The 16,742-nt window shown below is 38.4% G+C and overlaps 1 protein-coding gene across 5 annotated transcripts in view; it reads right to left on the bottom strand.

Moving 5' to 3' along the window:
* Window positions 1-16,742, bottom strand: part of ARMH3 (armadillo like helical domain containing 3) — a 284,642-nt gene that overhangs the window by 47,175 nt on the left and 220,725 nt on the right. For all 5 annotated transcript variants that reach the window (XM_033941140.1, XM_033941139.1, XM_033941138.1 and 2 more), the window contains 2 exons: window positions 16,244-16,319; window positions 2,513-2,591 (listed from right to left, as the gene is read on the bottom strand). In XM_033941140.1, coding sequence (XP_033797031.1) covers window positions 2,513-2,591; window positions 16,244-16,319 — 155 coding nt within the window. The remainder of the gene's footprint in view (window positions 1-2,512; window positions 2,592-16,243; window positions 16,320-16,742) is intronic.

The raw sequence follows: 16,742 nt of genomic DNA, 5'->3' as shown, positions 1-16,742 counted from the left end.
GATAAGCAAAAAAAGAAAGAAAAAAATAATAAAAGAAAAATTAGCAGCCTCTTTGACAAATCCGCACTAGCAGCTGCGCTAATGGCCCCGAAGCCCATAGATATTTAAAGGGCTTCGGGGCTGTTGCTGCGCAGCTTTGTAAAAGAGGCTGTTGGTCCTATAAGTAAGGACTAATTAAAATTAGATGTTTGAGATACAAGATAAAAGGATTTAAATGTAGACTGGTTGTCTTGTCTATGCCTCAAATGCATCCTTATAAAGGAAACTTTTTAAAAAGCCTTTGAATTTTTCTAACGAGGTTTCTGCAAGTAGATAATTTGGTAAGTTATTCCAGAGCTGAGGAGCTATGACTGAAAAAATAGATCTCCTAGTGCCTATGACTTTTAGGGAGGGGATAGTCAAAGATGCTGATCTGTTGATCTGAGTGTCCTAACTGGAGTATATGGTATAAGGAGACGGTCTATTGTCACTACTAGGAGTGCCAATAGACAGATGCTGTACTATGCAACTGCAAATAAATAAAACCATACAGAAATCCTTCGCAATAATGAGAAACCTGAGACAAGTCCGGAAATTCTTTGAAAGAACACAATTCCAGCTTATAGTGCAATCCCTAATCCTAGGATTGCTAGACTACTGTAACATCCTCTACCTCCCCTGCCCTGCCACGATGACCAAGCAACTACAAACAATCCAAAATACTGCTCTGAGACTCATCTACTCACTGAGGAAACATGATCATATCACAGAAGCCTACATCAACTCACACTGGCTACCAATCCAAGAAAGAATATTATTTAAATTCTACTGCATGATATTCAAAACCCTAAATGGAAATAGCCCAGCCTACCTAAACAATCGCCTCATCCAAGCAACCTCAGCCAGACATAGAAAAACGCACTCCCCTTTCACACCTCCCCCGATCAAGGAAGTAAAACGGTCAAAACAATACGATGGCCTCCTAGCCACTCGAGCTGCAAAACTAGATAACCAAATCTCCAACTTACTGTTAACCACCCCAGACTACAAAATTTTCAGAAAAGAAATAAAAACTATACTCTTCAAGAAAGCCCTGAAACGGTCCTAACCACACCTACTCTTAAAATCTCTTACTCCTAACAACACTTACTCTTAACAACTCAAGAAATGACAACAGATCGACCCTTTACAACTCTCAACAAATGATCTACTCCGTACAACGCTAGAAATAACTATTATTCTTCCATTGTAACCCCCATTCTTTATATCTTTTGTAACCCCCATTTTATATCTTTTGTAATCCGCCTTGAACCGCAAGGTAATGGCGGAATAGAAATCTCTAATGTAATGTAAATAATGGTGCATTTGATAGTCAGATTTTAAAGGTTAATAATGCAATTTTGTAAGTGATTCTATAAGAGATTGGTAGCCAATGTGCTTTTTTTCAGAAGTGGTGTCACATGATCATATTTTTTTGAATTGGTGATAATTTTTATTGCTGTATTTTGTATAGTTTGTAATCTTCTCAATTCTTTTTGTGTTATGCTCTGATACAATGTGTTACAGTAGTCTAGCCTGGAGATAATTAAAGAGTGAATAAAGATATTAAGGACTTCTGGTTTTAACACTTTCACTAAGGATCTGATTAGTCGTAACTTATAGAAGCAGTTCTTTACCACTGAGCTGATCTGATCGTGATATGAAAGTCTCTGATCTAGGATTACTCCCAGTATTTTAGTATTTATAGTGGATCTAGGATTACTCCCAGTATTTATAGTGGAGTTTTATCTAAGAGTATTTGAGATGAAAATGTTAGACTATTTTTCCATGGAAAAAACACTGCTGAAGATTTTGATATGTTTAATGCTAGCATGTTGTCTTTAAGGCACTGACTGATTTGCTTCAACTTAGTATTTATATTATTTATATCATTGGGATCTTCCATATTCAATGGGTGTAAGAGTTCATTGGCGTAGGAAGAAAATCTGATTGATTGACTAAGGGTAAGTAGAGGTGACAGAAAAATGTTAAATAGTAGAGGTGAAAGAATTGAACCTTGGGGTATACCGAAGGAATTAGAGTAATTATTTGATGTAGTGTTGTTGAAAACGACTTTTGATGAGCGATCTAGAAAATATGATTTGAACCAATTCAATACTTGGTCTGAAATGCCAATGGAGGATAATCTATTGATGAGTAAATAATGGTCAACAGTGTTAAAGGCTGAGTGATACCAGAAGAACAGATTTATGATGATCCAAATAATACTGAATGTTAGTTGTAAGGCCGATCATGGAGTGTTCTGTTGAATGGTTAGTCCTAAAGCTTGTCTGATTGGGATATAGGACATGTGTTTTGTCAACGAAGTCAGTTATGTGATTAAAGACGACTTTTTCTACTATTTTTGCAAGAAAGGGAATGTTTGCTATAGGTCAGTAGTTTGATTCGGATGCAGTTGATTCTTTTGGATTTTTAATAATTGGGCGGATAAATGACTCTTTCCAAGGAAAGGGTCAGACTATGCTCAGCTTACCTGTTCCTCTGACAGCTGAGATATGTGATTCACTGCAGCATAAGACTCAATCTTGGGGTTAAAGTGATTGATAATGGCCCTGAAAGAAGAACATGAGTAAATCAATTAAATCATGTTCATCAAAATTCAAAACAAAACGAAACAAAACAAAACATTAATTGTGCTCACATGTAGCCAAAATGGTAAATTCTCTTCCATTTCATACAGGAAAGTAAGTAAAGTGATTAACCATTAAGATCTGAGGATCTTAGTTAATTCTTTGCATCATGATTAAAGTTTCCATTTTGGCAGGAGAACATACAATACTCGTATTTTGAAATATAAATATAAAATGCTTTTAAAAGGGTGATGTAATACTTCTGACACAATCTACACCTACACCAAACTCAATCTTGGGTATACTTTTCACAAAAGAGACTTAAAATGAAAATCCTGTGGATTTCTACCATGTGGAATCCTTCAAAATTAATATGAACTATAAATAAGGTAGAAACTTTCCTTATATTAATTTATCATAAAAAGCTAAATTGATGACAGCAATATTTCTCACCTCCACTTGAAAGAGGTTACTGATCAAATTTACAGTATTTTTTTTAAAAAAGGTAATGTCTGTTCCAAAAAATTATAGACCGATATCCAACATTCTTCCCTTTATGCTATGTATTGAATAAGCAGGTTGTTCCCCCCCCCCCCAGTTAAGGTATTTTGTGGAAGAAAATAATTTACTCATCCCTCTCAGTCAAGTTTCAGGGAATTACTGTACATAGTACGGAAACAAGTTTAGTGGCTCTCCAGTCACATATTTGATCCAAAATAATATAATTCCTTCTTAGAATGGCATAGCTCAATCTTTTCTTTAAGCCTCTCAAGAGAGCCTTTGTCAGGCATGCACATTTCGACGCTAGGAAAGAATACAAGTCAAAATGATTTGTTAATAAAAATGGAAAAAATTGGAACAAAAACATTTTTGAAATAAAAAAAATACAAAAAGTTGGAAAGTAATGAAGTAATGAAATAGAGGAGTTTAAGGACCAATGATTGAAAATGAAAACCTGTATTTTTACACTGTAAGGGTCTGTGCTTCTGAGGTCCTTTTTTCTTCTTTTACTTTAGTAATTATTTCATTGTATTAGCAATCTGTTTTTTTATTTAACTAGTATAACAGATGCTATTTTAGACCTCCCAGTGGCAGGATATCTTTTGAATATTTATAAAATTATAAAAGGCAATTTCTGTACATAAAACTATGCTTTAACCATGGGAAAAACCTTTTAAAATTATCCCTAGATTTTAAAAAATATTTTTATAAAGAAATCTGAAAGCTTATAAACATAATGGTTAAAAAAAAGAATTATGAGCAAATTTCCCAGAAACACTGCCAACAGATTTTTTTTTGTAGTCTCTCACAGCAGAGATACTTTCATTTAGTAATTGGTTTTCTTTATGAAAGCACTTATTATATACAAATCAAATGCATATTTATGGAGACCTGGGTAGCTCTACTATTTGCCAGTTTATATGTAAGCAGATTTGAAAAGAAACTCTATTTATAGATATCTAGATCATTTGATAATTAAAATGATTGATTCTCATTTGTTATTTAAGGATAAATAAATTGTTGTTTTTGAATGTTCCTCCCACTTAGCTACTTTACACTATTATGACTCTAGCTATGGAAGGTGCTATGCTGTTCTTATCAGAACATTAAACCAGCATCACATTGACATATACAATGTAGAACTGATTGCTGCACAAATAAATGTGATTGGAAACCAAGCGATACAGCTGTAAGGACAGAGCAGTTCTTATTTCAAATAATTGTAAAGATAGGAGAATGGGAAATGCAGCATATTCTTATATCTCAATCTTCCAGGCTCAAAACCTTGTGATCCTCATTGACTCCTCTCTTTTATTCTCATAGCACATCCACAATATGGCCAAAAATATGATTCCTTTTTTCTTCAGCTATTACAAAACCTATATTTTTGACATACTATCAGAGCTCTCATCTGTTTTCTTACTACTGCCCACTTAGACTACTGCAACCTGCTTCTCATGGGTCCATCACTGAAATATCTGTCTCCATTGCAGTTTGTTCAGATCTTAGCAGGATGATTATTTTCTTCTGATGCCACTGTGATAATCTACGTAACTACTCTTCTCGAAATGCTACATTAGTTCCTCATCCGAATCTGCCTTTAAATACATTCACTCTGCAGTACCTCATTAACTGTCCTTAGTTTTATTCAGTTTTGTTTCGTTTTTTACTTTCTTAGAGCACACTCATGACTAAATCTATAATTATGGAGGTAATTTCTAAATGGCTAACTGGGCTTTACACATAGAAAAGCCATTTCTGAAATAATGCATCAGAAACACACATAAAAGTATGCATACTGTATATACTCAAATACAAACCTAAATTTTTGAGCCAAAAAAAGACCCATAAATGGGGGGTCTCAGTTTATATTCAAGTCTTTCCCCTTTCAGACAATCATAGACCTCTCCCCAGGCCTACCTTAAGCCCTGCTGGTTCAGTGGTGAACCAGGGCAAGAGTGGTTCTCCTATGCTCCTGCCCCATTCAGTCTCACTACTTAAAATGGCGGATTCAAGTTCCCACAGTGGTTGCTATGTTTATTTACTGCCTTTTCATAAAGAGATTCAGCCATAGCAGTTACAATACATTGAACAGTAATCAGGTACTCTTAAGTATTGTCCCTATCTGTCCCTGCTGGCTCACAATCTAACTGTGTTATCGGGATCAATGGAGGGATTAAGTGACTTGTCAGGAATCACATGGAGCAGGCTGGGATTGAACTCACAACCTCGGGGTGCTGAGGAAGCAGCTTTAACTACTAGGCCACTCACTCCCATAGTAAACTTGCAAGACTGACATGAGTTCAGTTTATATTCGAGTCAACCTTTTTTCCCCTTTATATTTGTACAGGTTTATAGTCGAGTATACACATTAAGTAGTGATTGCATAAATACTATTAAACATTTTTAAGTGGGCATTCCTGGGGGGGGAGGGGAAGAGCAAAATGCAAAGTATATGTATAATTCCTGGTACATAAACACCTGTATATGTATGTCTGGTGAGCAGCAGCTTTAGAAGAGAAAGTATACTGAATGTGTACTTTCTCTTCTAAAACTGCCACTCCTTTACTTTTTATGCCTATGATGTACTTTGAGTAGAGCCATATTGGCTTTTTCTTTCGTTTTCTCTAGTGTCAGTGATGGATTTTTAAATCTTTATAAGGTGGAGAGTATATAGTAGTAGTGGTTAATTTTCCTCCACTCCTCCATTGTTTGTTAGTGATTACTACTTGTATATATGCAGCCAATTTCATTTATGGAAGACAGTTTTAGAGTTAGCTGTATATTTCATAAATAAAATATAAATAAATTTCCTCAGAGACTCTTCAAATGTTGCTGATTGGGCAAACTGCTCTTATTTATGCCTTTCGCCTTCATTGTTAAATCATGACTGCAAAATATCTTAAATTAAATACCTGATATAGATGTAAGATTATGTCATTGAGACCTGAATGCATAGGAAATATGATCTGAAGTTCATATTTATTAACACTACTTAGGAAGCTTATTTATCAGGTAAAATTCATCCAAATCCTTATAAAAACTTCCAAAGAAGCAAAGGTAAAAACAAAATGCAAGTAAATGAAAACACATAGACTCGGATTCTATAAACAGCGCCGGCAAAAGAAAAGATGTGATAGTAGTAAAGGCTGCAACATAAGCAATATCAGCAACTCATTTCTTATTGCAACGGAAAGTGAAACGACACAAAAATCCATACGAAAAAGGAGATTATCGCTGAAAAATAGCTGGAAAGCAATGACCACAAATGCTCGCAGTCTAAGCAACAAAGTTCATGATCTGCAAGCCCTGATGTTAGAGGCAGATCTAGATATTGTTGCTATCACAGAGACATGGTTCAGTGAATCACATGGATGGGATGCAAACATACCGGGATATAATCTTTTTAGGAAGGACAGAGATGTTCATAAAGGTGGAGGAGTAGCTCTCTATGTAAAGATCAATATCCAAGCGACCGAAATGCAAGGGACCTGGGGAGAGGAAGAAGCGATATGGATTGCTCTGAAAAGAGAAGATGGAACTTCTATCTACGTGGGTGTAGTCTATAGACCTCCGACTCAATCGCAGCAAATTGATAAGGATCTGATTGTGGATATCCAAAAGTTTGGAAGGAAAGAGGAAGTTCTGCTGTTGGGAGATTTCAACCTGCCAGATGCGGACTGGAATGTTCCGTCTGCGGAATCGGAAAGAAGTAGGGAGATTCTGGATGCCTTTCAAGAGGCTCTGCTCAGACAAATGGTGACGGAACCCACAAGGGAAAAAGCGATATTGGATCTGGTCCTCACAAATGGAGAGAGTATCTCTAATGTTCGAGTGGGTGCTCACCTGGGTAGTAGCGATCATCAAACGGTTTGGTTTGATATAACGGCTAAAGTGGAGAGCGGCCGCATGATACTTAAAGTCCTAGATTTCAAACGTACGGACTTTAATGCAATGGGAAAGTACCTGAAGAAAGAGCTGTTAGGATGGGAGGACATAAGAGAAGTGGAAAGACAGTGGTCTAAGCTGAAAGGAGCGATAAAAATGGCTACGAACCTTTATGTGAAGAAAATCAATAAAAACAAGAGAAAAAGGAAGCCGATATGGTTCTCCAACCTAGTGGCTGAGAAAATAAAGGCGAAAGAGTTGGCGTTCATGAAATATAAAAAAACCCAAGAAGAGGAGAGCAGAAAGGACTACAGGGTGAAACTGAAAGAAGCCAAGAGAGAGATACGTTTGGCGAAGGCACAGGCGGAAGAACAAATGGCTAAAAATGTAAAAAAGGGAGATAAAAATTTTTTCAGATATATTAGTGAAAGGAGGAAGATAAAAAATGGAATTGCTAGGCTATAAGATGCTGGGAACAAATATGTGGAGAGTGATGAGGAGAAAGCAAATGTGCTAAACAAATACTTCTGTTCTGTGTTCACAGAAGAAAATCCTGGAGAAGGACCGAGATTGTCTGGCAAAGTTACACGAGAAAATGGAATAGATTCTGCGCCGTTCACGGAGGAGGGTGTTTATGAGCAACTTGAAAAACTGAAGGTGGACAAAGCGATGGGACCAGACGGGATCCATCCCAGGATACTAAGGGAGCTCAGAGAGGTTCTGGCGAGTCCTATTAAAGACTTGTTCAACAAATCTCTGGAGACAGGAGTGATTCCTGGGGATTGGAGGAGAGCAGATGTGGTCCCTATTCATAAAAGTGGTCACAAGGATGAAGCAGGAAACTACAGGCCGGTGAGCCTCACTTCAGTTATTGGAAAAATAATGGAAGTGTTGCTGAAAGAAAGGATAGTGTACTTCCTTGAATCTAATGGGTTACAGGATCCGAGGCAACATGGCTTTACAAAAGGTAAATCGTGCCAAACGAACCTGATTTAATTTTTTGATTGGGTGACCAGAGAGCTGGATCGAGGACATATGCTAGATGTAATTTACTTGGATTTCAGCAAAGCCTTTGATACAGTTCCTCATAGGAGGCTGTTGAACAAACTTGAAGAGCTGAAGTTAGGACCCAAAGTGGTGAACTGGGTCAGAAACTGGCTGTCGGACAGACGCCAGAGGGTGGTGGTTAATGGAAGTCGCTCGAAGGAAGGAAAGGTGACTAGTGGAGTCCCTCAGGGTTTGGTGCTGGGGCCAATCCTGTTCAATATGTATGTGAGTGACATTGCTGAAGGGTTAGAATGAAAAGTGTGCCTTTTTGCAGATGATACCAAGATTTGTAACAGAGTAGACACCGAAGAGGGAGTGGAAAATATGAAAAAGGATCTGCAAAAGTTAGAGGAATGGTCTAATGCCTGGCAACTATAATTCAATGCAAAGAAATGCAGAGTAATGCATTTGGGGATTAATAATAGGAAGGAACCGTATATGCTGGGAGGAGAGAAGCTGATATGCACGGATGGGGAGAGGGACCTTGGGGTGATAGTGTCCAAAGATCTAAAGGCGAAAAAACAGTGTGACAAGGCAGTGGCTGCTGCCAGAAGGATGCTGGGCTGTATAAAGAGAGGCGTGGTCAGTAGAAGGAAGAAGGTGTTGATGCCCCTGTACAGGTCATTGGTGAGGCCCCACTTGGAGTATTGTGTTCAGTTTTGGAGACCGTATCTGGCGAAAGACGTAAGAAGATTTGAGGCGGTCCAGAGGAGGGCGACGAAAATGATAGGAGGCTTGCGCCAGAAGACGTATGAGGAGAGACTGGAAGCCCTGAATATGTATACCCTAGAGGAAAGGAGAGACAGGGGAGATATGATTCAGACGTTCAAATACTTGAAGGGTATTAACGTAGAACAAAATCTTTTCCAGAGAAAGGAAAATGGTAAAACCAGAGGACATAATTTGAGGTTGAGGGGTGGTAGATTCAGGGGCAATGTTAGGAAATTCTACTTTACGGAGAGGGTAGTGGATGCCTGGAATGCGCTCCCGAGAGAGGTGGTGGAGAGTAAAACTGTGACTGAGTTCAAAGAAGCGTGGGATGAACACAGAAGATTTAGAATCAGAAAATAATATTAAATATTGAACTAAGGCCAGTACTGAGCAGACTTGCATGATCTGTGTCTGTATATGGCCGTTTGGTGGAGGATGGGCAGAGGAGGGCTTCAATGGCTGGGAGGGTGTAGATGGGCTGGAGTAAGTCTTAACAGAGATTTTAGCAGTTGGAACCCAAGCACAGTACCGGGTAAAGCTTTGGATTCTTGCCCAGAAATAGCTAAGAAAAAAAAAAATAAAATAAAATAAAATAAAATAAAAAAATTTAAATTGAATCAGGTTGGGCAGACTGGATGGACCATACGGGTCTTTATCTGCCGTCATCTACTATGTTACTATGTTACTATGTTAATTTAGGCATCTAACTTAAGTTGAAAACGCTGTTTAAAAAAGAAAAAAACCTTTTAAAAGAAAAAATGTACAGTAGGCGCCTACCAGCTCCGGAATTGCACCTACAGAAATGTTTTATGACACAACGCCACTGTAGGTCTTGCTAATGCCAGAAGTTGCGATAAGCGTCATAAACCACCTCCGTAGGCATGATTCATGTGAAATAATAATTTTTAAAATAATAATAATAATTAATTTTCTTATATACTGCCCTACCAGTATTTCTGGGCGGTTCACAACAAGAGAAACAGACATTTCAGTGAAAAAATACAGTACAGAAAACATATTACTACTTTAAATACAACATCAGTAAAAACAATTCAATTAAAATACAAATTCCTAAATAAAATACACCACCGTTGATATGCTGTTAACATTCTTGCTTATCAAATAGGTAAGTTTTCAATAATTTCCTAAATTTGAGGTAAGAGTGGGATTGGGCAATCAGAGGGCATGTCCAGGAATTCATCTTCCCCGCTTGGTATTCTAGTGTCCTGTCCAAAAAGGTTTTATAACGACAGGCCTTTAGAGCAGGGAAGATGAACATACCGGAATTTCTGGTGCATTTGTTTGACTTGAATAATTTCAGATAAGATACCAGATAAGACGGCAGTAAACCGACAAGTGCCTTGTAAGAAATACACCCAAATTTAAAAAATACTCTGGCTTCAAATGGGAGCCAATGCAGTCTAGTATTGTGAAATATATTTTATTAAGCACAACAAAATAGCCGAAACCAAAGTTACAAAGTGAAACAAAGTCAGCTCAAAAATTCACACATGAGCAACCCAAAGCCACCCCACCTCCCAACCTCCCCCCCCCATCCCTCACACTGATACAACAAAAGTATATGATACAAGGGAAACAGGCCCGTCTTAGGCAAAGGGAACACTAACAAAGCAGAGGTACAACATTAATCGGGCTACTGGCATCATAGTGGTCCAAAAGGGTTCCCAAATGCGTTGGAAGGCCCGGACAGATAAGGAAGAAATATCTTGCACCTCTCTACGCTCCCAAGAGAGGAGTGTGATCAGGCACCAGCGCCAGAGTGAATAATCAGGAGCCTCCGTCTCCATCCACTTGATCAAGATACACTGTATGGCTATCAAAACAGCCCAACGGAGGAATACTGATGCCCCCGGTCGACGGGGATGGAAGTGCATGGAGGCCCCAAACAACACCAATGCTGAGCGCTGTAAAGTGATGTTCCAGATACGGTCCACAAAAAGAAAAATAGAGTCCCAAAAGGCAACTTGTACTGAAGGACAGGTCCAGAACATATAGCCTAGACCAGCATCAGGGGCATTACAACGCTGGCAAGCTGCATTTGGTCGGAGCCCCGCCAAATGAGCTCGCCGAGGAGATATATACAACGAAGAGTCAGTTTATAATGCTGTTCCCAAAATACAGTATATTTGCCATATAGTGGTAACTTTTTTTATAGCATTCAATAGCACATCCTCAGACAATTCTACATGTAAATCACGAGCCCAAGCATCCTGTAATCTAATATAATCAAGCAAAGGGGATTCGTCTTTCAAATGTCTATGGTGAAATTTTAAGGGTACGGGCTGTTGAGAACCAAAGGTAAATGTCGTAAGTCAATAACTCCCGACAAGAAGTCGAAAGATGGCTACAGGTCAGAGAGGAAATGTAATGGCGAATCTGTAGATAGGCAAAGACATCAGTAGGAGGAAGAACAAATTCCTCACAGAGCAGGTCAAAAGGTTTTATCCGACCCTCATCATCAACTAGATGAACAAGTAGCGAATCCCCTTTGCTTCCCAGTGCACAAAACTAGCATTATCTACCCCAGGGGGAAAATTTGCATTAAAGCGTATCGGTAAAAAGGGAGAGATAGTAGGGCTGAGAGAATGAAATTTACAAATCCAGTGCCAGACCCGCCGAAGTGGGCAGTACAACAACGCATTGGTTGTAGGCCCCCATTTAGAAAGTAGAGTAGAAAGGCACTAAAATGAAGAAAGGCACTAAAATGAAGAAAGGCACTAAAATGAAGAGAAGTAAAACAAGAAAGTTCTAAAGGAGTATTAGTAAATGTGGAGGTGCTGCAAAAAAGATTGTTAATATGACGCCTTCCACATGCAATCATCAAGAAGTGAAGATTCAACAACCCCAATCCTCCCTTATACCAAGGGGAGGTTGCCCTCCGATAGGGAAGTCGAGAACGTTTGCCCATCCAGAGAAACCACTGAACCATACGCTCAAGCTGCTTCTCATCATGGGGAGACAGATAAAGAGGAAGAACCTGAAAGACGTACAACCACTGCGGCACAATAAGCATGTTGTAAAGGCTCACCCGGCCCAACAATGAAAGCGGAAGACCCCGCCATAACTGCAGTTGGGTCCCAAATGTGGAAAATAAAGGTTCCACATTCAAAGAGTAAAGGCGGGAGAGATCAATAGGGGTACGGACCCCTAAGTATTTTAACTCGGACTCTGCCCATCTCAGAGGAAAGGGGCCCCTCCAAGCAGTACGAACTGTTTAACAGGAAGGCAAAGCCACGGACTTATTGAGGTTCAAGGAGAAACCAGAATGGAAGCTAAATTCGGAAATGAGATCCAACGCAAGGGGTAATGAAACCTCGGGATCGAACCTATCGTTCGCAAAAGTCAACGTTTTCAAAGACTCCCCCGCAACTAGGAGACCTCGCACCTCATCAAAGATGCGTAAAATGCAATCTAGTATAAAAAGAGCTTACATTGTCATATTTCTTAAGACCAAAAATCAAACAGACTGCAGCATTCTGAACTAATCTATGTCTTAATAAAGTCTTTTTTGTTAACCCTAGATAAACAATGTTACAATAAGGTAGACAGTATGGTAGACTGGACTAACAGCCGGAAGGACTCTGTATCAAAATATTTCTTAATGGTCCTCAATTTCCATTGTATTAGGTAGCATTTTTTAGTTAACAGATCCGTATGCTTCCTAAAAGTTAGACTACGGTCTAAAGTTATTCCCAGAATTTTCAAATTAGGTACTATCTTAAAGCATTGACCTTTCAATTGGATAGTTGTTTCCTGGATTTTATCATTAGGGCTAGCTAAAAAAATCTTTGTTTTTTCAGGGTTAAGTTTCAGCTTAAACTGCAACATCCACAGTTCTACCTTTTCCAAGACATCTGAAATCTGAGTAATCAATTCACTCGAGAAAGCTTTACAAGGTAATAATATGGTGATATCATCTGCGAATATGTAAAACATCACATTTAGACTTTGGAGTAAATGTGCCACAGAGACTAAATATATATTAAACAAATGTTGGAGACAAAGGAGAGCCCTGCGGAACTCCACATGAGTTCATCCATGAAAAGGAATATTTACCTTCAGTAAATACTTCGTATAATCTACTTTTTAAAAAGCTACAAAACCAATTTTTACATTACCCCTGATCCCAATTGAATCCAAGCAGCTCAACAGTAGATCATGATCTACAAGATCAAAAGCGCTACTTAGATCCAACTGCAGAATCAGGGCACTAGTACCAATGCTAAATAAAATATTAAGCTGATTTACCAATAATGCTATTACTGTTTCTGTGCTGTATCCTGAGCGAAACCCTGATTGATGATCGTGCAAAATATTGAATTTGTCCAAATACTTTACTAATTCAGCATTTACCAATCCTTCTGTTATTTTTTCAAACAATGGAATACTTGCTACTGGTCTGTAATTATTTTCACATGTAAGTGATTCCTTAGAATTTTTTGCAATGGGTGTAATTATAATTATTCCTAAGTTTTGCTCATATTGTCCCTTCTGCAACTGAAGAGTAATCCATTTATAAAAGTGAACTCTAAAAGTGAATGATGCATTTTTCAATACATTTCTTGGACAAATATCTAATGAACAATATTTTTTTGCATACTTAGAATATAATTTGCAGAAAAATTCCCAATCTGGGACACCAAGTTGTTTCCAGATCATATCTATCCTAACATCCTCCAAATGTCCAATTAAATCTATAATATCATTATTTTGGACTCTAAATTCAGATTGCAAACTACTAATTTTATTTTTAAAGAATTCTGCCAATTTATCTGCAGATGGAATAATTTCCTTATTTTTTCTTTTTTGGAGTCAATCTCAAATAACCCATGAACCAGTTTAAACAGCTGCTATTAGTCTTTACTTTGTTAATTGTTTACTTGTAGTAATTACTACGTTTCTCTATAATCTTGGCTTTATATTCTTTAAGCTTCATTCTCCAATTAATTCTATCTTCTATTTTACCTGATTTAATCCAAACCTTCTCTATCCTTCTAAAGTAGGTACTGGAAAAGTAGGCCTTGAAAACCCTTGCCTATCTTTCCCAAAGGTGTTATTATATAAATGGTGGTGTCGCGTGATTGACATTCGATTGACAGATGTTAAGGTGGCTGTTGCTTATGGCGCCATATATAGAATCTGAACCATATTGCTTAAAAAGCATTCTGGTCTCAGGAGCTCATTAAGATCAGCTCTAAGCAGATAAATTAATATAAGAACAAGTTGATGAAAAATACAAAATATCAAGGGGCTTACGAGAATCCATTGTTCAATTACTAACTAGAAAATGAGACATGGTATGAATAATGTGTGTTCCAGATTTCTATCACAAGTACATGCTCAAATCCAATTCTTGATTCAGTCCATTAAGGATTACAGTCTAAACCAAAAGATAAATCTTTGTTCAACTCTCAATAGATTATCTATGTCACCTCTTCTCCATAGTATTCATGGTCTACTCAGCATGGATATCCTGAAATCCTCAAAAGAATGATTAAAGAACTGAGGTTTGACCAGAGATTTCTCTAAATGCTTTCTTTTAATTGCACTGCAATGTTCAATAGAGTTTTGAAGAGTGCTCTCTTAGTTTTACCAATGTATATCCAGCCACAGGGGCATAGTCCTGCATAAATCAATCTCAGTTTTGCAATTAGAGAAGAGTCTCAAATAATATAGCATCCCAGGGGCTGGATGTACTATGACAGTGGTCTTCAATGCAAGGCCCATAAGCCAATGCTGACCTGCATAGATCTCTTGGGTGACCTGCACACTTGTCCAGAGATCCATTCCCCCCTCCCCCCCCGGTGGGACCTGACACTTACTCACCCTTCTTTTTCCCAGCAGCATGAGTGAAGTAAACGTGCTGCCTTTCAAGGCCCTGGAAGCTTTCCCTCTGCTAGCTTCCTGTCCCCACATTGGCAGAAAGCTGAAGCACACTGCCGGCAGCCCGAAGAGTAAAAGAGAAGTGCTGCTGGGAAGGGTGAGCAAGTACCAGATCCCACCAGAGGGGGTAGATTCAAAGTGGGGAGAGTAGTAGAGAGATCTTGGACCATGAGGATGGGGAAGAAATGGAAAGAAAGAGATGTCAAAACTCCGAAAAAAGACAGGAAAGGAAAGAGAAGGGGAGAACAGAGATGCCAGACTACCGGGGGGAGAAAGAGATGCCAGACAAGGGAATGGAAGGGAATGAGAGGAGAGAGGTATACTAGACTGCAGGAAGGAGAGAAGATAGATACCAGACCATGGAAAGGAGGGAAGGAAAGACGAGATATGGCAGACTACTGGAAGGGGGAGGGAAGGAAATAGTGATGCCAGACCAGGAAAGGGAAAGAGGAGAAAGAGAATCCAGACTAGGGTAGGGAGAGGGGGAAAGGGAAGGGCAGTGAGATGCCAGTCCACAAAGGGGGAAAGGAGGGATGTGACAGGGGGAGAGAGATGCCAGACTGTGGCAAGGAGAGGAGAAATATGCCGGACCATAGGAGTGGGGGGAGACAGAAATGTCATACCACAGGACAGGGAGAGAGAGGGAGGAGATGCTGCACAGGGATGAAAGGGGTGGGGAAGTGAAGAGAGATGGAAGAAACGCTGTTTATGGATAGATGGCGATAGGGGAGGAGACGGTACACATGGATGGAGGGGAAGGGAAAGGCAAAGAGGAAGGAGATGGTACACACAGATAGATGGGAAGGAAAAATAGATAGATATGAGAAGAAAGCAGAAAAATGGAAGAAAGTTGAATGTTAAAAGTTAATGTTAAAGATGGATATAGGGCTTAAAGTCAAGAAGAGAAAACCAGCAATGGATAAGAAAGCCTGGGAAACAAAGTTAAGAGCACTTGCAATTGGAAGTCCGTGCTGAGTCCCTCAGTAATGTGCTTTTCCATGTATGTTATGCGAGTAGTTGTTAATAAAGGATCCTTTTTCAACGATACCTCTGGCTGCATGCTGGTTCTTTGGTCATCTCTACAATTCTGTTGCTACACATTTGTCTGCTACCTGATTTGCTACCCATTTCTGACTTTGTTTTCTCTTTCTTTTAAAAAACTGGAGTTCTTTTCTCAATATTTTTAATGATAGTTTTGTACATCATCTCATTTTCTGTAAGAAGGGTAGTATTAAATTCAAATAAACAAAAAAATAAACATTTTCAGTTTCAGATGGAGGGTTTCTTTAGTATAGGAAGGAAAGGTACCAAGGAGATAAAGTAACATTTGTGAATATTAACTCACTGAATGCATGACAGGGGGAGATTTATCAACAGGTGGTAAGGGACTTGCCACCTTTTGTACAATGGGAAGTAATTATGGGGGAGATTTTCATATAACACTGGCTGCACATTTAGGAGGAGCAGTTATGCAAAATGTAAACATCTATACATACGATACTAAGCATGATTACCACTGCTCCAATTAAAACATTGCTGCAAAATGCATTAAACTTTGAACATGCCTTCAATTTTATTCTTACCTAATATTAACAAGTGCATGAGTAACCTTGCTAGCTGGTTCCTTCCACTGGCCTGCATTAGTAGAAAGTCTCAGAACTAAAGCAAAAAAAAAAGTATTATATTCCTTCAAACTCCACAAAAAAGATAATCATTAGGGTTCATTCTATGTAATTAAGTATTTTAGATTACTTGCATAAATATAAAAATAACAACACAATATAAGCCAATCATTGTTTTTGTGTTATTAGAAAAAATGGTAACTTTGAAAAGAAGTGAATTTTAGAAGCCTTAGCTACTGATGTATAAAAATCAGCCTATGCATAAAAGTATAGTGATTGTAGAAAATGTGCTACTTGTACATATAAATGGCAGTATGCAGATAATTAGAGGTGGTGTGTTCTAGATTGTCCTTCACTGAATAAATATACTGTGGTATTTTATATCATTATCTGTACATGGTGACAATTCTACCCATTGGGATTTATACCTGTGATTTGCACTAACAAACTCTCTAGATGC

Source organism: Geotrypetes seraphini, chromosome 4 (genome assembly GCF_902459505.1).
Source record: "Geotrypetes seraphini chromosome 4, aGeoSer1.1, whole genome shotgun sequence".
Lineage (NCBI taxonomy): Eukaryota > Metazoa > Chordata > Amphibia > Gymnophiona > Dermophiidae > Geotrypetes > Geotrypetes seraphini.
The sequence above is the reverse complement of the archived record's forward strand: the minus strand, read 5'-3'. Positions and strand labels throughout refer to the sequence as shown.